Below are 27,611 nucleotides of genomic sequence, written 5' to 3'. Positions count from 1 at the left end.
TAGGATGGACTGGTTGGATCTTCTTGCAGTCCAAGGGACTCTCAAGAGTCTTCTCCAACACCATAGTTCAAAACCATCAATTTTTCGGTGCTCAGCTTTCTTCACCGTCAAACTCTCACATCCATACATGACCACTGGAAAAACCATAGTCTTGACTAGATGGACCTCTGTTGGCAAAGTAATGTCTCTGCTTTTAAATATGCTATCTAGGTTGGTCATCACTTTCCTTCCAAGGAGTAAGCATCTTTTAATTTCATGGCTGCAATCACCATATGCAGTGATTTTGGAGCCCCCCAAAAATAAAATCTGCCACTGTTTCCACTGTTTCCCCATCTATTTCCCATGAAGTGATGGGACAGATGCATGATCTTAGTTTTCTGAATGTTAGCTTTAACCCAACTTTTTCACTCTCCTCTTTCACTTTCATCAAGAGGCTTTTTAGTTCCTCTTCACTTTCTGCCATGAGGGTGGTGTCATCTGCATATCTGAGGTTATTGATATTTCTCCTGGCAATCTTGATTCCATCTTGTGCTTCTTCCAGCCCAGCATTTCTCATGATGTACTCTGCATATAAGTTAAATAAGCATGGTGACAATATACAGCCTTGACAGATTCCTTTTCCTATTTGGAACCAGTCTGTTGTTCCATGTCCACTTCTAACTGTTGCTTCCTGACCTGCATACAGGTTTCTCAAAAGACAGGTCAGATGGTCTGGTATTCCCATCTCTTTCAGAATTTTCCACAGTTTATTGTGATCCACACAGTCCAAGGCTTTGGCGTACTCAATAAAGCAGAAATAGATATTTTTCTGGAACTCTCTTGCTTTTTCTATGGTCCAGTGGATGTTGGCAATTTGATCTGTGGTTCCTCTGGCTTTTCTGAAACCAGCTTGAACATCTGGAAGTTCTCGGTTCACATATTGCTGAAGCTTGGCTTGGAGAATTTTGAGCATTGCTTTGCTAGCATGTGAGATGAGTGCAATTGTGTGGTAGTTTGATCATTCTTTGGTATTGCCTTTCTTAGGGATTGGAATGAAAATAGACCTTTCCAGTCCTGTGGCCACTGCTGAATTTTCCAAATTTGCTGGCATATTTAGTGCAGCACTTTCACAGCATCATCTTTCAGGATTTGAAATAGCTCAACTGGAATTCCATCACCTCCACTAGCTTTGTTTGTAGTGATGCTTTCTAAGGCCCACTTGACTTCACGTTCCAGGATGTCTGGCTCTAGGTCAGTGATCACACCATTATGATTATCTGGGTCATGAAGATCTTTTTTGTATAGGTCTTCTGTGTATTCTTGCCACCTCTTCTTAGTATCTTCTGCTTCTGTTAGGTCCCATACCATTTCTGTCCTTTATCAAACCCATCTTTGCATGAAATTTTCCCTTGGTATCTCTAATTTTCTTGAAGAGATCTCTAGTCTTTCCCATTCTGTTGTTTCCTCTTTTTCTTTGCATTGATTGCTGAGGAAAGCTTTCTTATCTCTCCTTGCTATTCTTTGGAACTCTGCATTCAGATGGGAATATCTTTCCTTTTCTCCTTTTCACTTCTTTTCTTTTCACAGCTATTTGTAAGGCCTCCTCAGACAGCCATGTTGCTTTTTTGCATTTATTTTCCATGGGGATGGTCTTAATCCCTGTCTCTTGTACAATGTCACGAACCTCCATCCATAGTTCATCAGGCACTCTGTCTATCAGATCTAGTCCCTTAAATCTATTTCTCACTTCCACTGTATAATCATAAGGGATTTGATTTAGGTCATTCCTGAATGGTCTAGTGGTTTTCCATACTTTCTTCAATTTAAGTATGAATTTGGCAATAACTCCTTATTAACTCCTTTACTATATACTTTTTATAAATAATAAGAGGCTCAGCACATATGTAGGAAGTCCTGAGTGGCTGCATATATAGGAAAACCAAATCTTACTACCTAAGCCGAAAATTAAATGATAGACAGTAAAGTCCCACTTTCAAGAACTTATTCTAAAAAAAAAAAAAGAAAAGAACTTATTCTAAGGATGTAATTAAGTATACAAACAAGTCTGTTCATAGTAGTACTACTTACAATAGTGGAAAAAATAAACCCTAAATGTCCATCAATAGGGGATTATTTATTTGTAGAAAGGAATACAGTCCATCCATTAAAATTAATATGAATATATGCTTTGCAAAGTGAAAAGCTATTACTCATTATATATTATTAACTCATTTAGATAACACTGCATATTTGTTGCTGTTGCTGTTTAGTCACTAAGTTATGTCCAACTCTTTTGTGATGCTGTGGAGTGTAGCCCTCCAGGCTCCTCTGTCCAGGCAAAAATAATGGAGTGAGTTGCCATTTCCTTCTCTAGGGGATCTTTCCAACCCAGGGATCAAACCAGCATCTCATGCATTGGCAGGTGGATTCTTTACCACTGAGCCTCCAAGGAAGCCCAATGTTGCATAAACGTTTCTATAATAATATTAAAATGTATGTAGTCTTAATTTCTCAGTAATAGGGTTTGAGGTGACTTTTACTCTCTTCTTTATACTTTTTGTAATATAGTCTTGATACAGTAAACATGTAGGGTCTAAGTTCCATGATGGCAAGATTTCATCTATTTTATTTACTTCTATATCTCTAGTACTTAGTGCATGGTATGTGGTAGTTACTCAATAAATATTTTTTGTACTAGTGCATTATTACTGAAAAAATATCATAACAGGTCATTATCCTTTCAATAATTGCATAATGTGAGTTTCTAAATATTACAAATAACTAGTCTTATTTCTTTAAAACCTCATGCTTACCTGATATTGTCTTGGAGGATTAGTGAAACTGTTTAACTGGAAATCTTCTGAGCTCCTTATACTTGATTGTTTACTATGTGCAAACTGTAATTTGAAAAGAATTAGAAATTGATTCTGATTTAATTTTTAGATGATGTGATAGCATTTATCTCATAGTTACATATGTGATAGTTACATGTGAATTAATAGTCTTATATACATAAATAATATTTTCTATATGTATAGTGCCATTTTAACTTAATTTGCTTAATATTCTGTCTTCCAACACAAATCATAGATGTCTTAGGTGTGTTCAGCCTCTTGGTGGCTATTAGAGGTTGTCTGAGGACTGTCTTAGACTTTGTGGCTGTCAATCATGCTGTCATGAGAGTCATGCTTTAACATTCCCACAATTGTATCCTTGTAGAGGAAGAGGCAAACACGTTGAGAAAATAATAGTGGTGATCTCAGGAGTCCACTGGTGAGGGAGCCACAGTCCAGCATGACTGACAACACCATCTGCACATGCAGCAGACTGTGATGAGACTCCTGAGGAAACACCCGGAGACAACTTTGTTGAGGGATAGGAGCCAGCTGCCAAGAAAGCACTAATAAATCTATATGAATTTTAGGATCTGTATAATATCCTATCTGGGCAGCACTTTTCAAATAATACATATGCTTGAAGAGGCAGATAACAAAGAAAGCAATCTGCAAGAGAGGTGGTAAAGCACTGTATTAACATGCTAAGAGAAAGATTAGAAACCTCTTTAACACATTTTCTAAAGGGAAAATGGCCTTACAAAGAAATAAATAGGAGAAACTGAACAAAACACAGTATCTCCAGATATATATTTTGCAGGGTGCAAAATTTTTTCAGGGGTAAAGAAACTTCAAGACCATTTACTAAGACAGCCATCATTTCTATTTCCCAGTGATATCTACGTTGTTAGAGCTTGGTTGCTTCAGTTGTGTCCGACTCTTTGTGACCCCATAGACTGTAGCCCACCAGGCTCCTCTGTCCATGGGATTCTTCAGGCAAAAACACTGGAGTGGGTTGCCATTTCCTCCTCTGTTAGAAGTGAAGTGAAAGTGAAAAGTGAAAGTGAAAGTCGCTCAGTCATGTCCAACTGTTTGCCACCCCACTGGACTATACGGTCCATGGAATTCTCCAGGCCAGAATTCCGGAGTGCATAGCCTTTCCCTTCTCTAGGGGATCTTCCCAACATAGGGATCAAACCCAGGTCTCCTGCATTGCAGGTGGATTCTTTACCAATTGAGCTATCAGGAAAGCCCAATGAAATTCAACTAAAATCCTTAACTCCAATTCTTTGATGCTATAAATGGCCACACATTGAAGTAAAGCAGCTATGCAAACATTCATCCATTAAACAGGTATTTTATGAGCATCTTCTATATGTAAAGTATTGTGCTATGTCCTGGGTATTTAATGAAAAACATAAATAATTATCTAGGTGAGTTATAATAATAGGAAAAATATGGCAATGCTGACAAGGTTCATAAAAATATATATAATTGTGAAGATATTCTTTAGATAACATCCTTTTTCATGTAGCTATTTCCCTTTCTCTTTCACCATTTCTAAAAATGTCAAGAAAATATCCATATTTTTTTAACTTGATATCAACTTTTAAAAAAATAAGATAAAATTATACAATTGACCAGATTAACCAGAGAGATGGCTTAGGTTCTGTAGAAGAACTCTTGACAAGAGCCTGAAAATGCAAATCTGGTTCTGCCTTCAGGTTAGCCATGGAACACTAGGTGAGAAGCTGAAATCCTATAATCTCTCCTGATAGTGAAGAGAATGCCCTAGTTAATCTCTGGAGTCCTTCAAACCCCATTAATTTATGAATTTGTGAGACAAATGCAAACTTCAGCATATTTTAACATTTAATTCATTTGCAAATAACATAATCATTAATTTTTATAATGATATAAAATGGAATGATATTAACATATAATATTAGATATGATTCCTGAATTTCAAACCATGACTTATGCTTTAAAGACATCATTAAACATGATGACCAGAGTCAAGCTCACTTCCATACCTCAGTGTTTAAAATAAAGCATGGAGGGCGAGGACAGGTTCATAACCAGAGGGAAAGGATCCAGACAAAGCGAATTTTTGGGCATCATGGGCATCTACTTATGAACACCTAGCCTCATGGTGGCAAGTTATTAATTTAATGTTTTCTTTTGTTAGAGGCCATGAACACATCCAAATGGTGTTCATGGAAATAAGAAAGTGAAAATTTATACTTCTTTGAGATTATTTTAGAGATGAATGTGTGGACTTTAGTACATGATGACAAATTAAAGCAGCTCCACAACACAACACACCTATGGCAATAATCCTTTTTTGAAAACTTAATAACCACACAGGTGTCTTTCACTTGCTCTTTTCTAACTTAAGGCCTTTGAATTTGTTGTTCCCAATTCCCAAAACATTGTCTTCCTGGGTTTTTGCCTGACTGACTTGCTTTGTCCGATCCTCTGGAGTTGAGATCAACATATAAGCTCCTCAGATGGCTTTCTCTGCCCACCCCATGACAACAGATCTTGAGAAAGCTAGGCCTTTTGTATCCTTTGTGCTCTGTGCGCTAAGTTGCTTCAGTTGTTTCTGACCCCTTGTGACCCTAAGGACTCTTGCACACCAGGCTCTGCTGTCCATGGAATTCTCCAGGCAAGAATACTGAAGTGGGTTGCCCACCAGGGGATCTTCCCAACCCAGAGATTAAACCCATGTCTCTTATTTCTCCTTAATTGGCAGGCAGGTTCTTTACCACTAGCGCCACCTAAGAAGCCTCTTGTATCCTTCATAACATGCCAATTGCTTTATTCATTGGCTTGTTTACATGGTTATTATCTACATCCTCCTGGGCTCCACAGAAGGAGGGACTTTGTTTAGTTCACCTCAGTGTCCCCAGAGCCATCACTCTGTGACAGAAGTTGTTGGCTGATGAAATGAATGAAGAAGTACTTTTGGGGTAATTAATGGAGATCACGTGGTTTTCAGACACCTTGCTGTACAAGGCATGTGCAATCTAGGTTCAGGAAACAGCTGGCTGCAATTCAACCATATGGGAAAGTTATATCTGAAACCTGGAGAGCTGGTTTTAAGGTCTGAGGCAGATGACTTACAAACTAACATCCTGGATGACACAAAAGAGGCTAGGGAAAGCCAGGAAGCAGTTTGAAGAATGCACACAATTATAGGTTTCTAAAGTGTAGATCTACAGGGTGCCATACAGTCCTAGCATAACACATGGCTTCCCTTTGCATGTACCCAGTGGGCAGAGTCTGGCATTTCTCAGCTGCAACATTTTTGACACTTTGGGCTGAGTAATTTTTTTTACTTTAAAAATTCCATGTATTTGAAAATTAAATCTCCACTTTTCAATGACGGGTGTATCTAAGAAGCCATTACAAGGAAAATTAGAAAATATTTGTAACAGAAAATAATAGAATTTTATATCACCAACACTGCCATTTAATATAAAAATCTGTAATCACTTTTTAAAATCCAGATGCACATTGGAATTTTTTGAAAACTACAAATACCCAGGTATTGTTTTTTGCTCCAAAGCTCCAGATGTAATTCCAATGAGCAGCCATGTTTAAAAACAAGGTTTTTAATTTGATCTTTTACTTTTATCTAGTCTGTTTCACTTTTTCTATTTCATGTTCAGTGCTCCCATTTCATTTCATTTATGGGTTGGGCAATTCCTTACTGTGGGGGTCTTCTAGTGCATTGTATAATGTTTGCCAGTATCCCTGGTCTTCACCCCTCGATGCCAATAATAGGATCCATCACTAGTTTTGACAACCAAACCTGTCTCCAGGTATTACAAATGCACCGTAGACTGCTGGTCATGTGGAATAAAAATCAGATATCACTGGGAACCACTGATATAATTAAATGGCACCTGACTAAACAGTAATAAATCCACTTGGATCTTTTTTATGTGATGAGTTCTGCTCTAAATCTGCAATATGAATTTGAATGGAAATCTATACAGCAAAAATTTCTAATCAGTTTCTAATACGTAGTAGGTATTCAACAAACACATATTTAAAAATTTAATAGTCCCAAGGAGTAATATGTAAGAAGAAATGTACCTAATGGTGCAAAGAAGCATTTTAACCACTTGGTGGCAGAAAATTCTAATTTATATTTGTTTTGATGTATGGCCACTAAAATAGACTGAGAAGTCAAAGCAATTCAGCGGGCAATATGAATAGCATTTAAACCTTAGTGATTTGGACATTTACAGATGAGACTGATATATAATATGTGATGGGAGTGAGGAAGGGGGTTTGGTGAGTGGAAGCAGGAATGATTGGGTGTGAGCTCTGTACCTGACTAATATGCAAATATACACTCCAGTTCTGAAGGAAGCACCGCCTGCTCCTTTTTTTCATACTTTCTACCACATTTCCTGCATTCTTTATGTTGTCTTTCTTTCACTTCCTAGTAATTAGTTTGATATTAGCATTTTTCATCTTGCTGCAGCTTCACTGTAGGATGGGAGTGAGGAATACTAAATAACTGTTATTTATTAAGTGGAACAAGCAAGCTTCAGTCTTTGGAATTTTTTATGTTTGGACATAGCAACAGTTCTGAGAGTTTCCCATTCTCCACAAGCATTGAAGGGTCTAATAAGGCTGGGATCAAAGCAATGAATTGAAAAGGTATAGGCAATATAATCAGTCAGCAGTGGGTGCTGAAGTGTGGGAAGGAAGCCATGTGGTACAGTGCTTGTAAAAACTCTTACTTTGGAATCAAGTAGATGTGGATTTGAATTCTGGCTCTGGCACGTGTCTGAAATGGGACTTTCAGCAATTCATTTCACTTTTGTTATCCGCAGGTTTCTCATGTATAAAATAGGAAAAATAATATTACCTACATCTTAGAACTAATGTGAGGATTAAAGAGATAAGTGCTGTAGAATATGTAGCTTGACATACAGTTGATGTTATACAAGTGTTAACAACTATTTTTACTGTATAGAAGGGTAAATATCTACTCTGTGTCTTTAGACCTGTCTCATGATTAGTTTGAATCTGTTTTTTTGTGTGTGTGTGTTTTTTTTTTTTCTTGGAGCTACTTCGCTGAATATTGCTTTTCACTTATGTGTCCATGACTAAGGCATTCAGGCAACGAAATATTCAATGATTCCCACACACAGATGAGCATTAGACTCTCTTAAGGACTTAATGAAATACACATTTCCAGGTCCCATGGCCAGAGATTTTAACTTGATAGCTCTAGAGCAAAGGATGGGTAATTTGCACAAATTCTTCTGGCAAAATGACCCTGGTGATTATACTTGGAACCACTATATTATATAACTGTTTCATCAGATGACTAAAAAGATAGCCTCTGACCTAATTGAAAGCTAAAGGACATAGTTCTTGGATATGTAACTGATGAAAAAAATCTACACGTCTCATTCAATATAGTGCAGAATGGACCCAAAATGCTAAGATAACATCTTTAGGCTCCACTCTGGCCTATGGCCTGGGTCTCGTGAAACCTGCTCTGAAACTGACACTTGAAGGTGATCTGTTCTAGAACTGAAACAGAGCAGATATTCAAGAAGCTATTTGGCATTTCAGGTTTACATATGTAATACAGTACAGCAGAGACTGAATGTATGCTGTCCTTTCAGACTCTATGTCTGAAAAGCTAATGCTAGAGACCACCAAAGTGAGTGACAGAATTAAAAGCAATGACTAAGATAAATCCACGAACCTATGGACACCTTATCTTCGACAAAGGAGGCAAGGATATACAGGGGAAAAAAGACAACCTCTTTAACAAGTGGTGCTGGGAAAACTGGTCAACCACCTGTAAAAGAATGAAACTAGAACACCTTCTAACACCATACACAAAAATAAACTCAAAATGGATTAAAGATCTAAATGTAAGACCAGAAACTATAAAACTCCTAGAGAAGAACATATGCAAAACACTCTCTGACATAAATCACAGCAGGATCCTCTATGACCCACATCCCAGAATATTAGAAACAAAAGCAAAACTAAACAAATGGGACCTAATGAAACTTAAAAGCTTTTGCACAACAAAGGACACTATAAGAAAGGTGAAAAGACAGCCATCAGATTGGGAGAAAATAATAGCAAACGAAGCAACTGACAAAGGATTAATCTCAAAAATATACAAGCAACTCCTGCAGCTCAACTCCAGAAAAATAAATGACCCAATCAAAAAATGGGCCAAAGAACTAAACAGACCTTTCTCCAAAGAAGACAAACACATGAAAAGATGTGCAACATCACTCATTATCAGAGAAATGCAAATCAAAACCACAATGAGGTACCACATTACACGCCAGTCAGGATGGCTGCTATCCAAAAGTCTACAAGCAATAAATGCTGGAGAGGGTGTGGAGAAAAGGGAACCCTCTTACACTCTTGGTGGGAATGCAAACTAGTACAGCCGCTATGGAGAACAGTGTGGAGATTCCTTAAAAAACTGGAAATAGAACTGTCATATGACCCAGCAATCCCACTTCTGGGCATACACACTGAGGAAACCAGATCTGAAAGAGACACGTGCACCCCAATGTTCATCGCAGCACTGTTTATAATAGCCAAGACATGGAAGCAACCTAGATGCCCATCAGCAGATGAATGGATAAGGAAGCTGTGGTACATATATACCATGGAATATTACTCAGCCATTAAAAAGAATTCATTTGAATCAGTTCTAATGAGATGGATGAAATTGGAGCCCATTATACAGAGTGAAGTAAGCCAGGAAGATACAGAACATTACAGCATACTAACACATATATATGGAATTTAGAAAGATGGTAATGATAACCCTATATGCAAAACAGAAAAAGAGACACAGATGTACAGAACAGACTTTTGGACTCTGTGGGAGAAGGCGAGGGTGGGATGTTTCAAGAGAACAGCATCGAAACATATATATTGTCTATAGTGAAACAGATCACCAGCCCAGGTTGGATGCATGAGACAAGTGCTCAGACCTGGTGCACTGGGAAGACCCAGAGGGATCGGGTGGAGAGGGAGGTGGGAGGGGGGATCGGGATGGGGAATACATGTAAATCCATGGCTAATTCATGTCAATGTATGACAAAAACCACTACAATATTGTAAAGTAATTAGCCTCCAACTAATAAAAATAAATGAAAAAAAAAAAAGAAAGCACACAAAAAAATAAAAGCTATGACTAAAGAGAACGAATGCTTACTTTGTTTCTAAAAGTATTGTTATATGGCTCATCTGACTGATTTCTATAGTTTACGTGGAGGAGATATGCAGGAAGAAGATGTGAAGGAATGTTCATGTGACCTAACCACTTTAACCTTCAAGGAGTCAGAAAGAAGACCCGAGAGAAATAGAAAGTAAACATCGACTTCATGAAGAAGTGAGCAAAAGCGACACAAAATGAGTAAGGGAAAACACGCCATGAGAGTTTTTCTTAGTACATGACAGCGTCAAACATGTTCCAATAGGAGTTCGCCTCATCAACAACAGGCAAAAATAAATGGAACTACAAATGGTCGCTTTAAAAAACATTTTCTCGGGAATATCATTAATGTATCATGCTAAAGCACGCTACGTGAAACGTGCCTAGTCTTGTTCATCATAAGCTTACATGGCAAGGGGAAATAGACATCTGTGTTGGTTTGGTCCTCTGGGAATCAAATGTCAAGACAAACTCAGGAATATGAAATGTGTTCAGAATCATGCCTCTGAAAGATACTGAGAAGTGTGAGCAGATGGCAGAAAAAGCTTCCAGACCATGAGGCTTGGCTCACTTGTGAAAGAGGGAGAGGTAGGAAGATGGAGAAAGCTGGGCACAGAGTGCCCCAAGAGGTCTTGTGCTGGCAAGAAATACCCAGGACCCAAAAAGCATGACCGTGGTGGGAAAGCTGAAGGTACCCCAAAGAGGCTGCAGCAGGAGGCTGCCAGCTGACAGAGCTCCCCGAAGCAGGTTCTCTCTTGAAAGAAGACACAAGCCATACATCTCCATGGTTGCCAAAATAAACAGTCACTCTAGAAGGTTCCTTGGTGGCCTCCCTGGTGACTTGGAAGGTAAAGAATCTGCCTGGAATGCAGGCGACCTGGGTTCGATCCCTAGGTCAGAAGATTCCTGGGAGAAGGACCCAACAAAGGGGCTGGGATTCCCCAGAGAATCCCCATGGACAGAGGAGCCTGGCGGGCTGCAGGAAACAGGGATGCACAGAGTTGAACACTGCTGAAGCAACTTAGCACGCACACACCAGAAGGTTCAGCTGACACTGGAGTCAACATTTTATTGATCCACTACTACGGTCAGACACCAGAGGCTTTGTATTGATCTTAAAGAGTTTATTTTAATCTGGGGTTGAAATATATGCCACTGGAAAGCAGAAAGCAATCCAAGTCATGTTAAAAGGATAACATGACTTGGGAAGCCCCAAATCCAACTTCCACTGACCTATTTTTTTGAAAAATTTTATTGAGTTAATTATAACCAAAGGACAAAAGCTGCTTCTCTGTAACAGGTACCTACTAGTGTTTGTGATTTACAAAGCTTCAACTGAATCCTCCCAACGATTTTGTGTGATGGGTTGTACAACTTGATCAGAGGTTCAGAGAAGGTTCAGAGAAGTTAAATGAATTGCTAAAGTGGCAGAGATGAGATGAGATCTTAATCTTCTGACTACTTAGTTCAATGCTCTCACTATATCAATACTATATCAATACTTAAGAGTATTCCTATTTTGCTAGGGGCGGTAACACACTTGGCTTAAAAACAAAACAAAATCGCAACCCTCCTTGGCGTTTGTGTTGCATGTGGTGGCCCTGGAACAGAGCTCTGGCTAATGAGATATAGTAACAGAGGTTGTTGGGAGGCACTTCTGAGGGTGGTGACCGATTCCTCTGGTGTTCAGCTTTTCCTCTGCTCCCTTGCTTCTTCATGTCTGAATAGTGGGTGTGATGTCTGGAGGTAAAGGTGTCATCTTACATTTGACTATGATAAAAATATCCAGGGGAATCACAGAGACTCACTCCTGACAAGAACCCTGTACTGCCAACTCTGGAGAGTTAAATGAGAGGGGAGAAAACAACTGTCTTGCTTAAATCGCCATGTTTTTTTTTTATTATTATTATGTGCAACTGAATGCAAGTCCCACCTAAGACATTGCTCTTCTCCTAATTAGTTCACGCATAATTTCCTTCTACCTTGTGCCCCTACTATGTGCCTGCTGCCAGAACAAAGCCAAAGTCCTCATCATGAGGGATTCTGCCACTCCAAATTAGGGAGCTGAGGTAGCTCTCGGGTACACTGCTCATTATAAACTGTGCTGACTGGAGCAGCCACTGAATTCTCAGGGAGCCTCTTGTGACAACTTCTCGATTACTGACAAATAATGGGGCTCTGCTCGGTGTGCATAATCGCCACCTGAGCTGTGGAGAATTAAATTAATTATATCTCCATCAGGTCCCTGACAGGTTCCTCTATTGTTTTAATTTTTCCTTCTCTACATCACAATTCTATATTTCATCACCCCAAAGTACTCCCAATATATGTTTAATATCTGCCTTAAACAGCCATGGAATTCTTTTTGCTGATGCACTGGACACAGGCTTGTTTTCACTTCTCAATAACAGATTCTTTGAGCACTGCCAAATTGTTAATTCTTTAATGTGTCTACTGTTTCTTAAAATTGCTTCTGAATATTTGTCCTTCTCTCTGAGAAGATAAGCCAGATCATAAGTGTGGCTCCATATTTTCAAATGTGATCTTACCTGTTTTCTGTCAAGTGATAATTTTGAAAGGTCTTCATGACTTCCCAAAATTCCAAATTTCTTTTCTTCATTTCTCTTTTAAAGATAGAGAGTAAAATGAGTACAATCACTAATTATACATTGAGAACTGTAAAATGAATTTCACTCTTCCTTCATCCCATATTCTAAAAGCCATCTGGTCTAACCCTCCAGCAAGTTTCTTTGAGAGGAACATATTCTTACTAGGGTCTTCCCTTGGGTGAATACTCGGACATTTCGTTTGGACACTGAATTGTCTGGGGTTGCAGTTTTAACCACATGTTACTAAGAGCTACATGCTTAGTAACATGGAGTAAGGTGAGGGAAATTTTTGCTATTCAACCCACTGAGTTCTGTAAGGGATACATCTGGGAGAGCACCAAAGATCACATATTTTTTCCAAAATTCCTATCCAAAATAATCATCATACATTTAAAGAAAGCTTAAGGATTCTCAGAGCACTGTCACGTATTTATCTGATTTGATTTGCATGACATGGATATAACTGTAATTCCCGTGTTACAGGTGAGAAAACTGGAGCTCAGCGAGCTTAACTTGAGAATCCCAAGTAGTAAGACGCAAACCCAACAGGAATTAAAATGTTTCCCTTTTATTCAATAATAGAACCTTATAACTGTAAGGGACCATTATGATTATTTGGCTCAGCTGCCCACCCAGTGCAGAAAATCTATAAAATCCTAATATTGGCCATCTAGCATTTATTGATTACTTAAAATGATAGGGAATGACTATTTCATAAGAGCCCACCATTCTGTTGGACAGATCTTGGTTTGTTTGTTTTTTCTTTTTCCCAAACATACAGCTAAACTTCACAACTTTTGCACATGGCCTCTTTTCCTATATTTGAATAAAAAAAAAAAACAAATGTGTTTCCTCATTAAAATTGGGAATTATAAAAAATATTCACTGTATTCCCCTTCAGCCTTCCTTCTAGAAGCAGCCGACTCGGCCACGTCCTTATCTGTGGCGCAGTATCCAAACCTGTCTGCCTCCTGGCCCCCTCTGGCGGCATCTAGTCTCTGTGCTGCTCCTGGATGCAGAGTTCTGTCCCCTCGGAACTCCTGGCAGAGAATAGCCTCCCCACCCGCACGCACTCCCAGAGCGTTCCACGTGCTCCACACATTCCTTCACCCTCTGGGATGGCTCTACTCCTCCACCTGGGCACCAGACAGATCACTTCCACGGACGCTTAAGAGGGCCCTGCTTCATGAGATTACTGTTTCCACTTAGTACCCTCAGATATATCTTTCTTGAACTATGTAATGCCAAGCCTCATCCCCCATAGTACATGTAAGCAACTGATTTCTGAAATTCTCAGTGTAGAACTTACTTAAGAGTCTGTCAGAGTCCCCGAAGTCATAATCAGCTAGCTGTATAAGCTGAAGGTGAAAAAACTGAAGCTGCATAAACTGAGGTATATAACTATACCCAGCTGTAAAAAGTGAAGGCAGAGTGAGGGATATGTAGCTACAACAGCAAAAACATGCCCCAGAATAGCTCTCCCTTTTAATACCCATTCTGGATAATGTGACACATTATTCTAGCTACATTTCATGGATTTTTCTTATATTTTTTAGCAAAAAATGTAAAGTCAAAGGACTGCTCTGAGCTAAGTGATTACATTTGGGAATGGATGGGCATGTCATCACAAACTGCTTCTTTATAAAGGGATGTGGTATCGTGCTTATCACGGTTTTGGTTTAAAAACATAATTTCAGATTATGAAGTGAAATCACCTTGTTCATTTCTGCATCCTCCTGCTCCTGGAAACCTTTTTTATGGCCTTGGAACAATTCAGAAATCCATTTTTTAAGCCTCAATAAAAGATAAAACAGGGACTTTGGACTTGGCACCAGGTTGAAGGGAACAGGAAGAGTTCTTCCCTCCTCAAAGTAAGAAAACCAAAGCTTGGCCCTTGCAAATTTCCATTCCACATCAGCATCATCCTATACAAATAAATATGACAGGTCAGCAAGGAAATGCACAATTACTGGGACGCTTCTGACACTGTGTGGCTAGATGGAAGTAATGTCACCTACAACAACCTGAGGCCCCAAACACTACCCCAAGATAGTCTCAGACATGTTAAGGTACTACTCACACTCTTAGGAAAGAAAATTTAGGAAAATTTACTTAAATTTTTATCATTCTTAAAGATCTACAGATCTCAAAACTTGCATGTATTTATAAATACACTGAAAGTTATAAATCTATTTCCTATATTCTGAAAAACACTATGAAAAATTATTCACTCTTATATTTTGCAACAGATCACTGCTTTGATGAATGTGGGACACAGACCAAAAGATTCCTGGAATAAAAATCACTCTAAATTTGAGAAAGGGTCAGTTTTGAACATCACTCAAAGCAATATTTGGAAAATAGTGGCATTCATGAGCAATAATTTTTGAATGAAATATAAATTCATGCTGATATAGTGTTTCTAAGAATTTATAAATAATAATACCAAATCATACAACATTTCTCATCCTTATTCCTTACTATCCCACCACACCCATAGATGTTGTGCTTGGAAGCAAAGGATTAAGATTGTCTAGATTACTACATATAAAGAACATAAAAAGTATAAATTTTCTATAAAATATATAAAGAAGCATATAAAAAGGGCAAGAACAGATAGAAAGTAGTCTATATTATCACTACTATTGCTGAGCTGATCCCTGGAATAGTTAAAACATATACCACATAGTATACAAATGTATAGAGATTATACCTCAATTTCCTGGAATGAACTGTTGATCATTGCAATTAACATATTTAGCAAAACAATGACCATCGTAACATTATAGACTCCATAAAGAACATAACCGATGTTTTCAATGAATTTGTGATTATAGTTGATGACCACTGATTTCACTTCAGAAAGTCCAAATATAGCCCAAAACAGTGTCTTAAAACTCTCTTCCACTCTGGGTAAAAAGAAGGAAATAAAGGAAATGATAAAGCATACAAATGAATGACAATGATACCATAATAAAAGCAAGCTGATTTAATGTCTGAAAATTATTAGATATTCATGAGAAAATTCTTTACTTCCCTGAGCCTCAGTTTTGTTTTTTATAAAATGGGACAATAACTATTTCCAGGATTGTTGCATGGATAAGGGAATATTTTGCATATGAAGCACACAACTCACTATCTGGCACGTAATAAGTGCTCAATAAATGCTAACATAACTTCAAACCACAGATATTAACATTTAAATAATCCATAGGTTTGGTAAAGGAAATATTAACTGTATTACTTAATAAAAATAATGTAATCTTTTATAGTCCTTTTGTGTTTCCGCTCATCTACACTTCTAATATCCAATAAATAGATAATAGTATATGTCTTAAGGTGTCTTAAGGAAAATATGACAATATAAACATAGTCAGTGTTACTAAAGTCACTGACATGTCTTAGGAATTTCAATGCTTTAGGCATAATTATTGACCAAAATGAAGTTCCTTTGCTTAGGTCAGGTGGTTCAGTTTCTCTGACAAACTGAACTTTACAGGAATATGAATATAGGTTATGCTTCCATCAATACTTTTCATTGTAACATTTTTTTGTTGTTTCTTCAGTTGCTTGGTCATGTCCGACTCTTTGTGACCCCATGGACTGTGCATGCCAGGCTTCCCTGTCCTTCACTATCTCCCAGCGTTTGCTCAAACTCATATCCATGGAATCAGTGATGCCATCAATCTTTCCCAGCATCAAGGTCTTTTCCAATGAGTCAGCTCTTTGCATCACGTGTCCAAAGTATACCTGAATATCTAATATTTGAGTAATGTATTCCAAACACACTTTATAAAAAACACATGTGTCCATGGTGAACATAAGTTAAAACTCTTGTCACTGCTGGTAACTCAGATTGCTTTTGGAAGCAGCCATTCTCGTGGGGCCCCATGAATCTGAACTGAGCAGGACACAGAAGTGAAGAGCCCAGATGCTAGAGTCAGTGGACAAGGGACTATGTACTGGCTTTTCTACATACTAGCAGCTATGAGGCGTTTAGCGTGTCATTTAACTTCCCTGAGCTTCAGTTCCTTTTTGTGTGAAACAGAAATGATCAGATGGTGTGTGTGAGGTAGCTCCTGGCCCTAAAATTGTTAACTATTATTACTCACTATTAGAAGGGTTGCCCACATTGTTGAGTTCTTACAACACATTTAAAACTTATCTCATAATGCTAAAGAGTAACTGGAAATAAAGTCTTTACTAAAACATTATTTATCCCACTGTTGCATATGAACATTATTAGGCTAGAGTTTAATTGACAATCATCATGATTAAAAGAACCAAAATCACCTACGTTGTGAAGGCTTCATTTTGCTTCGCACCAATGTAGTAGGAATAGAGGTTGAACATTCCAATCATAAAGGCCACAAACACCATGATGAATATGACCATGAACTTGAAGATATCTTTTACTGTTCTTCCAAGTGATATCTGCAGAGGTCCAAAGCTTTCATTTGCTGGTAAAATGTAGGCTATTCTGGAGAAACTTAAAACTACAGCAATTGCATAAAGACCTTCAGATATAATTTGAGGATCAGAGGGGTCCCACTTTATCCTGGCTAGGAGGAAGGAAAGACAAAAGTTATGGTGAGTTTATTTACATTTTTTACTTGGGGCTTCCCTGGTAGCTCAGATGGTAAAGAATCTCTGCATTGCAGGAGACCCGGGTTTGATCCCTGGGTCAGGAAGGTCCTTCCTGGAGAAGGAAACTTTTTACTTAGGTAACTTCTTTTCTGGGATAGAAATATAATTACATTAGCAATCCAGTTCCTGATGAAACTTCTTTAAGTGTCAGGTTCTGAATTTACAAAGAAAATTATCCCCCTGGTTTGCTGGCAGTTTTCCATAATGGTATAGCATAATGGTTGAGAGTACAAACTATGGACTTGTCATATGTAACCACTCCAATATTCTTGCCTAGAGAACTCCATGGACAGGAGAGTGGTGGGCTATAGTCTGTAGGGTCGCTGAGAGTTGGACACGATTCAAGCGACTTACCACACATTCCTGCATGCATCTATCTATCTAAAATTAACTAGAAGAACTAGTACAAATTATTTATCTTATTAATAGTTTTATTTTCCCATCTTTAAAAATTACATACTGCTTCTATCTATCATCTGTTGTGAGAATTTAGTAAGTCAACATACATTCAGTGTTTAGAAAGTGCTTGGCACTAGCTAAATAGTAGCATTTACTATTTAATCTTAAACTATAATAAAAGAAAATAAGGTCCTAGTAAATGATATCATTATTTAGTCTTAAACTATAATTACACTATAAAGTAATTTGGGGCCTATGCAATACTTGTAGTTATTTAAACTTACTAAGGTCATTTATATTGGTCATTCAAGTCTATTTTTATCATAGAATGTAGTAATTATTCATTTATGAATTTTTCTGACATTATTACATCAGAACATCAAAAATCTAATTAAAAAGCCATTATGAAGAAAAATGCAAAGCAGTGTGTAACAGAGAGGGAAAATATAATTATAAATTTGTATTTGCTTATTTGCTGAGAAGTAGAATTAGGAACAATAAAGTAATAAAAGCAGTTTCTTTTTATATAGCACTTTGAATATTAGTACAGTATATAAATACTTTGACTTGTAAAATTCCATATATTAAAATTTTTCTTATAAAATAATGGCTGTATTCCCTGTGCTATATAATATATCCTTGTATAAAAGCCCTACATATGCTCTAAAAATTGTCAAGTATTAAAATATTAAAGAGAAATAATAAAAAAGAAATCCCTATGTGATACAGCCAATAAAACTCATAGAGATGTCAACCGTATGTTAAATGACATCTTATCAGAGGAGGACTTGACGTAAGTAGTCAAAGAGAATGTTTTTCCCACCCTAGGTTTCTACAAGGAGAGATTTCCCCTAAGCAAATAACTGAACCTATTGATACTCCTAGTCACTTTCCTCCTGGGGAGGCAGAGTGACTTCACTGATTGCTGTACTGGGGTGGAACACTGAACATGTTTGACTCGGCTTCGTCCTCTTTACCTTGGGAATTTTCCTCTGATCTTCCATGGAGGAATCTCACATGACCATACCTGCTAACATACCCACTTCAGGAATGACTGCCCTGTCCATGGCTGCCTGGAAATTGGAGGGTACATCTGCCTAAGCCTGGGGTTCAGTATTACTGAACCACTTGACTAATAAACTCAGAACTGTATTATCCACACTAAACTTTGTCAGTATTAAAGGTGATGATTTGACCTAATGTTAGCGCTTTGTTTTATTTCTCATCTAGTTCAAAGGCTTCCCTAATGGCTCAGCAGGTGGGTTTTATCCCTGGGTCAGGAAGATCCACTGGAGGAAGAAATGGCAACCTACTCCACTATTCTTTCCTGAAAAATCCCACGACAGAGAGCCTGGTGGGCTACAGTCCAGTGGGTTGCAAAGAGTTGGACACAACTGAGCGACTAAACACAGCATGGCACTAGTTCAAAGTCTGGGTGAGAGAAAGGGGTACTATTTATTAGCAGCCTTCGATGATTCCCTTGCTTTTCAAGTACTTTATATGCCTTAGACAGAAATGGTACTTAAATGTGTACTATTTTTAATAGACAAGAAGAAAAACATAAATCCACAACATAATACCAGCATTCTCAATGAAGTTTGGTGGTTAGCCAATTAATCCCAGAGATTAAGTAAGATGATTCTTATAATTGAGAGCTTTTCTGCCAGAAGAAATATCAGGAAAGAAGTAGAAAGCATAATAAAAGATATAGATAATCTGAAGAAGCTGGAAACTGACCAATAATTTTTCTGAGAATTGAGTAATAACCAAACTGCTACTGATGTGTTCCTTTTTTTTTCTTTCATCATTTTCTTTATTCCAAAAATTTAAATAAATTTTTATTGGAGTATAGTTGATTCACAATGCTGTGTTAGTTTCTGCTACATAGCAACGAGAATCAGTTATACATATACATATACCCACTCTTCTAGATTCTTTTCCCATGTAGGTCATTACAGAGTATTGAGTAGAGTTCCCTGTGCTTTACAGTAGGTCCTTATCAGTTGTCTATTTCATATGTAGTCGTGTGTATATGTCACTTCCAACCTCCCCCTTGTGTTTATTCCTCCCCTCCCTTCCCTCTTGGTAACCATAAGCTTGTTTTTTCTACATCTGTGACTCTATTTCTGTTTTTTAAATAGGCTCATTTGTACCATTTTTTTTTAAGATTCTGCAAACAAATGATATCATATAAATTCTACATTTTATAAACATATTGACTGGGTACTGTAAACTCACCCAAATTGTAGTATTTCACATTGTCTCCCAGTGTGACTTTTGTCAAATCCTTTAAAGTATCATTTGCATCAATGATGCTCTGGGCTTTGGAAGCATGCCAGAACGCCATGAATCTTGCAATGAATGATGCTGCAAAGATTGCCAGCATTCCAAAGTCAAGCATATTCCACAGCTCAAACAAGTACTCCTTGGGGCCTTGAGTCCAAATTTCTTTACATTCAGCCCATATCATGCCTGTATGGGAAAGAGGTTAAAATAGCAATCCAATTTCATTCCAGCCTTAGTTTTTCACCAAAACAAAACAAATTTAAAAGGGCTCAGGCTGACATTCAAAACCCTTCAAAATGTGACCTCATCTTACACATTCAGCCATCATTATCCTGTCCCTACAAATCCTGTCCCTACAAGTCTAAAAATATCAGTACATTATCTTAAAGCAATTTGACAAAGTTCATTAAGGACATTCAAGCAGCAAACATGATTTGATCCATTAATTCTATACATAAGATGTTCATTATAGGATTCTTTATAATAAAAAATGTAAACACACCCATACTAACATCCTCAAAATAGAAGTAATCATGGGACTTTCACAAATAGACTATTATGTAGCCATTTCATATGATATTTTAATTACCATGGAATAGTGGCCACAAGAATGTGCCCCACAGGCCTCCAAATAAGGGAATTTAACTGGCCATGTGCCAAAGCTGGAGCACTCTGAAAACTAGAGACACTTTTGCCCTAAGCCCATGGGAGGCATGGGTTGCTCCTCACCAATGACTGAGGGCACCCCTTCTTGGGACTCATGGGACTCCTTCGATGGCTGACCTCAGCTCAAGGATCTCTTGACAGCCTTGTCAAACTTTCTTTAGACAGAATGGAGATCTAGGGTGCTTCTGTCCTACTTTCCTTCCCTCTCTCCTGCCCTCAGCATCAACCTTGCATCACAGTCTTACAGCACTTGCAGGTTTCTTCAACTCCCTCCCATTTCTCTCACATAGAATTTCTCTTAATAAAATTGTTGCATGTTAAATTCTGTCTTTGCATATGCTTCTTGGAGGACCTAGACTAATACACAATGGGAAATGTTTATGTCATAAACATTCAAGCATGCCAAGTAAACATTTTATATATTCTATGATATTATGTTTAAAACAGCATAGTAAAAGACTAGAAGGAATTACAGGAGCATAGTAGTAGTAGTTTCTTCATGGTGGAATTATTATTAATGTTGCATATCCACTCTAAAACTTAGTGTATTACTTAGGAGCCTAGGTTTTGAAATCAGACACCATGGCATCACTGATGCAATAAACATACAGTTGGGCAAATTTGGGGAGATGGTGAGGGACAGGGAGGCCTGGCATGCTGCAGTCATGGATGGGTGACTGAACAATCACAGTCATCCATTTGTTAGCTGTGTAATCTTTGGCAACTTACTTAAGCTTTCTAAAACTCAACTTGCAAAATGGGCATGATAGTAGTTTGTACCTACTTCATAGGATGGTTGAGACTTAAGTAACTTAATGAAAAATGCACAGCACAGTGTCTGGCACTTGAAAAAATAACTCATTTTATTGAGAATTTACTATTTCAAATTTTCTATGTCTGGCACATATTTTCTTTCTTTGCTAAAAAGAAGCAACTTTACCTCTATTATCTTTAAGATACCCTAATCTCTGGTGTCCTGTCTCCTCCTAGAGCAATCTGGAGAAACACAACCTGAATCCCAACAGTTCCTCAAAGTCTGCTTCCTTCAAGAAGTCTCCAGGGTCCCCTCATTGAAATTAATCTTCTGCCCTTTCTCCCACTAATCACCTTCCCCAAATGCCCATATTTGTTATGAACCTTTATCACAGAACCCATGTGAATCATTGTGGAGCCCTGTAGGGGTTTTAAAAAGCCATGCTCTCTGTTCTTCCAACAACTTGTGCGTGCATGCTAAGTCACTTCAGTTGTATCTGACTCTTTTCGACACCATAGACTGCAGCCTGCCAGGCTCCTCTGTCCATGGGATTCTCCAGGCAAGAACACTGGAGTGGGTTGCCATTTCCTTCCCCAGGGGATCGTCCTAACCCAGGGATTGAACCTGTGTCTCCCGTGTCTCCTGCATTGGCAGGCAGGTTCTTTACCACTAGCACCACCTAGGAATCCCCTTCCAACAACTTAACTGTGCTTTTCTCAAAATCAGCATTCAATGTATCACACGACTTACTTATTTTGAAATTATTCCAAATTTAGAGAAGGCTGGGATTGAATTCATGTATACCTTAGTGGATTAAATTTATTAATAGGAAACACTGCATGTGTACACTCATGCACACACACATGCACACACACACACAAACTGAGCAGAAGTGAAAAAATCTGAGGGCAGTCTTTGTGTGGATGTTGTCCCTGGGTTCCCACCAGCTTCCTCAATAGGAAACAAGGGTAGTTTAGAGTAGCTGAAAAATGGATTACTGGGGGTTTTAAACTCATATAGTCTAGCTGTTTTCAAAGCTTCCCATTTCTCCTCCATCTTCTTCTCTCTTTAAAGGGTACAATTCTTGATAAAAATTATAATCTTCCCAAAGCTTAAAAGATAAAACAGATACAGCAAACCATTCTGTTTGAAGGAAGAATTTCCATGTTATGTTTTCTGGGGATCCCCAGGCTTTGCCAAGCATGGTTCAAAATCCTCCATCTAGTCCAGTTTCTCCACAAGTAGAGAACTTCTCCACAAGGTCGAGCCTCTGCTTGAATATGTCCTGAGTTACTCCTACTGAAGACTGCTCATCCCATTGTTGACTTTGCAGAAAGTATCCCTTAACTGTGAACCTGTTAGTACTAATTCTGCCCTCAGGGGAATGAATCTGCTCCCTCCACTTCTAAATTTCTTAAAACAAAATTTTAAAAAAGCAAAAACACCTGTGCACTCATTAAATCTATTCTTCTAGAGCAGAGGTGGGGTGCCCATGAAGCTAATGAAATTTAAACTCTAGGATGCCTTATTTGCCCAGGATCCTCTGAGGTCTCTGTTTGTCTTCTTTTTCTCTAAATGGGGCCCTCCAAAAAACTAAATTTCAGGCTTCACAATCCCCAGGTTCCGCCTTACCTCCCACCCTCCAGAGGAAGCTTCTCCAGTCCCAACAAGGGCTTTTCTATGGAGAAGCCACTCGCTTTTCAGACGGCTTTCCACTTGGAATGCTCCCTATTTTGCCAATTGCCTGCAGCTGTGGTCTAGACAGAGTATGGATCAGGGACATAATTACAGCCCTTGCCTGCAGTCCTTCCCTTCTGTTGAAGAGTCAGTCCAGCATTGCATTTCCTTCCTCAGTGCTCACACTGGACATTAGGTTAAAACTGCTGCTTAAGACCTTTTCCTGTGAAGGGTCACCAAGCACGTCTCCCCCTCCCTGTGTTCCTGCTACGCTTCTCATTTCTCCTTGGTTTGAGCTCGCCATTCTGTCTTGTTAGGATCTGCTGGAATGCAGATTCCATCATTCAGCTTTTCAACTTTTCACTAAAAATTATATCAATTTGCTTTCTGTGACCAATAATGTCAGCCTTTTCCTTCAAACCAGCTAGCATCTGACCTAAGTAGGCCAATTAATAATATTTCCAGAAGGTACAACAACTTTCAAGAAAACTCAAGAAAAATAAATATCAGTGTTAAGAACTGAACCAGGAGTCTAACACATGCTACAAAGTACCAGTTGTCCATTCTGAGTTGTTCATTGTTTTCCCTTTAAATGAACACTGAGATCATCTCCGAATCACAAATATAAAGGTTATTGGGCCAAGGAATTTTCCTTGTTCCAAGGAAAATGCTTTTATTGGTACAATTAAAAGTTAACATTCTTGGTTTAGGTTTCCAAGTGAAAAAGGAAAAACTTCTAATGCTTATATTAAAATATTAGTATGAGAAGAGCAAATCATGTTTGATAAAGAATAAGATGAACACGGATACGTGTGTATGTACGGCTGAGTCCTTTTACTGTTTGCCTGAAACTGTCACAGCCTTATTAACTGGCTATGCCCCAATGCAAAAGAGAAAGTCTAAAATAAGAGAAAAAATAAAATGATATATCTAATCCCCTCACATAAAATTAAATCCTTTCAATGTTTAACCTTGAATAAAAGAGTCATATCTTGATTAATATCTTTTCAGTAGGAAATACCACTTCCATATAAAACATATGAACTCTTAAGGAAGATTTTAATAATAATCATAGCCATTTGAAATTTATTAAACATTTCCAGTGTGCCAAGTACTATATTATGTATGTCACACATACTAACACACACAAAATATGATGGCATATAGACATTTAGCTTGAGATAAAGGCAATGTCCAAATGATCATTCTTATTTTAAATCAAATATTCAAAGTGAGATGTAATATATTTCTTAGAGCTTTATAGCATAAGACAAACCAATTAAATTAGAAAAGAAAGACTGGATAATCAAACTCTTCTCTATCAAAGATTTACCTTAGTGATGCAATTCACATGTTAAGACACTATATTTCTCCTTGGAACATAACCAGGAAATGAAGCGATTCAGAAGTTTTGAATAACTCTCAATGCTGTTGAATTACCTCATATGCATTTAAAATGCTCATACGGTAATTTGTATAGTGCTTCATAACATTTCAATTGATTATTCTATCAGCCCCAGAATGAGGAAGCCAAGAAGATATGCCCTGCCACAGAAGTGACATAAAACCGCCTACAGATGCTTCTCCAGATCATTGGGGGAGAACCAAGCTGACGGACTGCCGACGATTTTGGACTAAGATTCCTTGAGCTCCCTTCTCACGTTCTTCTCCACACATCTACCCTGCAGGACTTCCTGCATAGCCAGGACCTCATAGAGACAGCTGAAACTTTGTCCACAGCCTGGCTTCTCCCTGGGGTTGCATTTTCTATTATTTAGTAGACATCTTCACCTGGAAATCCCATGGGCACTTTAAAGTCAATCTCAACCCAAACTTCCTTACCAGCTTTTCATTCTCCTGGTCTCAATCCTTATCTTCCCTCTGTATTCTTCCTCTCAGAGACTTGCAGTCAGCACTGAAACCCAAGGTAGAATCCACAGTTCTCCCTTTCCACATGCAATACATTACCAGGTTTTTTTGAAGAGTATCTTTTACAAAGCTTTCAAGTCCTTTCCTCACTCCCTGACTTCTGGCCACATGTTCCACACACGGATCACTTCAGTTGTCTCTCAGCCTCAAAGCCACCCTCTACCTCACAGCCAACTGTGTTTTATGAGAGGTGAGGAATCACAGCACCAATAGCTGAAAATCATCCTCTGGCCATGTCTCCTCCCCTCTCTCCCATCACTCACATCCATCAATGCGCCTGCATTATAGCTGAGCCTAACACATGACTTGGCAATGAGGTCTCAGGTATGGACCTAGTTCCACATCTTTGCCTTCAACACTTTGACTCATGCCTCGTAGGGTCCTCACCTCCCCATAAACAGTCAGTAGGATTAACATGCCCTTATCTTTAAAGTCCAGAGAAGGAAATGGCAACCCGCTCCAGTGTTCTTGCCTGGAGAATCCCGTGGACAGAGGAACCTTGTGGGCTGCCGTCTACGGGGTCGCACAGAGTCGGACATGACTGAAGCGACTTAGCAGCAGCAGCAACAGTATCTTCAGATTTAATGTACTGTCTAGGGAGACCTTCTCTGCCCCTTCCACATCCCACCCACTCAGATTTAGGTGCCCAATCTGTGTATGTTCATGACCCTCTAATAGCTCCTCAGTAATATCATTTGTCACATAGTTTTCTTTATTGACCTTACTTGTTGACCTGCCTGCCCCCCTCCAGCAGACTTAACTTCCTTGACAGTAAGGACTACAGTTTATTCACATTATTATCCGCAATAGGTAATAGCTACTGAGTCTATTCATTTATAAATATCCAATTGAAATATCTTTCATTTGCATTATATTTAATGTCAAGCAATATGGATGACTGATTGTAAAGACAGCATAGTAATTAAGACTGCATTCCCTCTGTTTCATTTTCCATCTGGGAGACCTAAAGCCATAGTGTAGATGTTATTATTATATGACAGATTAGACCACTAAGGCACAAAGACAGTGTGTAATGTGATGTATGTAAAATGATCTGAACAGTTCTTGGTATATAACAAATGTTCAATAGATGTGAGTGGCTAGGACCTTCCATTCCTATTAAATTGCAACATAAAATCATATGGTTATTTTTAAACTTGAAGTCACAGCTGTCCCAAAATATGAACGGCAGTTTTTCATCACTGGCAGAGTTTGATTCATACTATCCCATTCATTTTCTTCCTGGGTGTTTCTTGGAAATCTAAAAAGCATGTGGCATGTGAGAGAACTGTGGTACTGAACATGAACCCTAGATAACTGCACTTTAAAAACACAAAAGCATGTTGTGCAGAGCATTGTATTATGCTGCATACATTTATATAACTGACGTGTGAGGGAACAGGTGTCACTCAGTCCTATTGCTAAGGCTGCAAAAATAAACAATGAGAGAAAATCAGTCTTTACCTATTACCCAGGAAATAATGAGCATTTCCATCCATGAGAAGCAGGATGTTTTCATCCTGAACAGCTGTTTTGCATGATCTGTGCTGGTTTCATTAGGAAGGATTTTGGTGCCTTCGAATCTGTCAGCTGCATTCATGACTAGCAGTCCCAGGAAAATGGTGAAGGAGGCTGCGTGTGCTACAAACTTCATGAATGGTCCACGCATTATCTTCCCCATCTGCCACAAAACACACCGAAGGGAAGTTTTAGCTTTGTTCTCTGCATTTTGTAAAACACACGTGTGTACACACAAGAACAAACATCTGTGCAGTCCAATGTTCTTCTACGATAATTATGTACACTTACAACTGCTAATAGAAAAGTAATCCTTTATGCTAATATAAAATTTGGTCTCATTGCTCATCTACATATGCTGATATTCTGGATTGATAGTTAAATACATTCACTTCTATGAAATGATATTTAAGCTCTTAAACTATTATATGTAATACTGACAGAATATTTTATTAGTATAATAACAAAAGGCAGAGCAGAGTATCACAATTACTCATGAAAAGCAAACTAATTTAGTGGGCAAGAGGTGTTGAGGAAGAAGCAATGAAAATATTAAACTGAATCTACCTTGCCATATATACACCTTTGGTTGATATTTGCTTTGCGGGTTTCCCAGGTGGCATTAGAGATAAAGAACCTGCCTGTCAATGCAGGAGACACAGGGGACATGGGTTCAACCTCTGGGTCAGGAAGATCTCCTGGAGAAAGAAATGGCAACCCACTCCAGTATTCTTGCCTGGAGAATCCCATGGACAGAGAGACAGAGGAGCCTGGCGTGCTACGGCCGATAGGATCACAAAGAGTCAGACACAACTGAAGTGACTTAGCATTAGTACTGTCTGCATATGTACTTCACTGATGTGGGTGCAAAGAACTGACTCATTTGAGAAAACCCTGATGCTGGGAAAGATTGAGGGCAGGAGGAGAAGGGGATGACAGAGAATGAGATGGTTGGATGGCATCACCGACTCAATGGACGTGAGTTTGGGTGGACTCCGGGAGTTGGTGATGGGCAGGGAGGCCTGGCGTGCTGTGTTTCATGGGGTCACAAAGAGTCGGACACGACTGAGCGACTGAACTGAACT

General features: G+C 38.5%; 1 protein-coding gene across 2 annotated transcripts in view; it reads right to left on the bottom strand.

Moving 5' to 3' along the window:
- TRPC6 (transient receptor potential cation channel subfamily C member 6) overlaps nucleotides 1-27,611 on the bottom strand; it is a 153,958-nt gene that overhangs the window by 3,385 nt on the left and 122,962 nt on the right. For both annotated transcript variants that reach the window (XM_043896421.1, XM_043896496.1), the window contains exons 5-11: nucleotides 26,473-26,689; nucleotides 19,935-20,168; nucleotides 16,948-17,212; nucleotides 15,364-15,559; nucleotides 14,366-14,575; nucleotides 12,591-12,665; nucleotides 2,793-2,876 (exon numbers count right to left, since the gene is read on the bottom strand). In XM_043896421.1, the coding sequence (XP_043752356.1) occupies nucleotides 2,793-2,876; nucleotides 12,591-12,665; nucleotides 14,366-14,575; nucleotides 15,364-15,559; nucleotides 16,948-17,212; nucleotides 19,935-20,168; nucleotides 26,473-26,689 (1,281 nt within the window). The remainder of the gene's footprint in view (nucleotides 1-2,792; nucleotides 2,877-12,590; nucleotides 12,666-14,365; nucleotides 14,576-15,363; nucleotides 15,560-16,947; nucleotides 17,213-19,934; nucleotides 20,169-26,472; nucleotides 26,690-27,611) is intronic.

Source organism: Cervus elaphus, chromosome 1 (assembly GCF_910594005.1).
Source record: "Cervus elaphus chromosome 1, mCerEla1.1, whole genome shotgun sequence".
NCBI classification, from domain to species: domain Eukaryota; kingdom Metazoa; phylum Chordata; class Mammalia; order Artiodactyla; family Cervidae; genus Cervus; species Cervus elaphus.
This window is presented reverse-complemented; position numbering and strand designations above follow the sequence as displayed.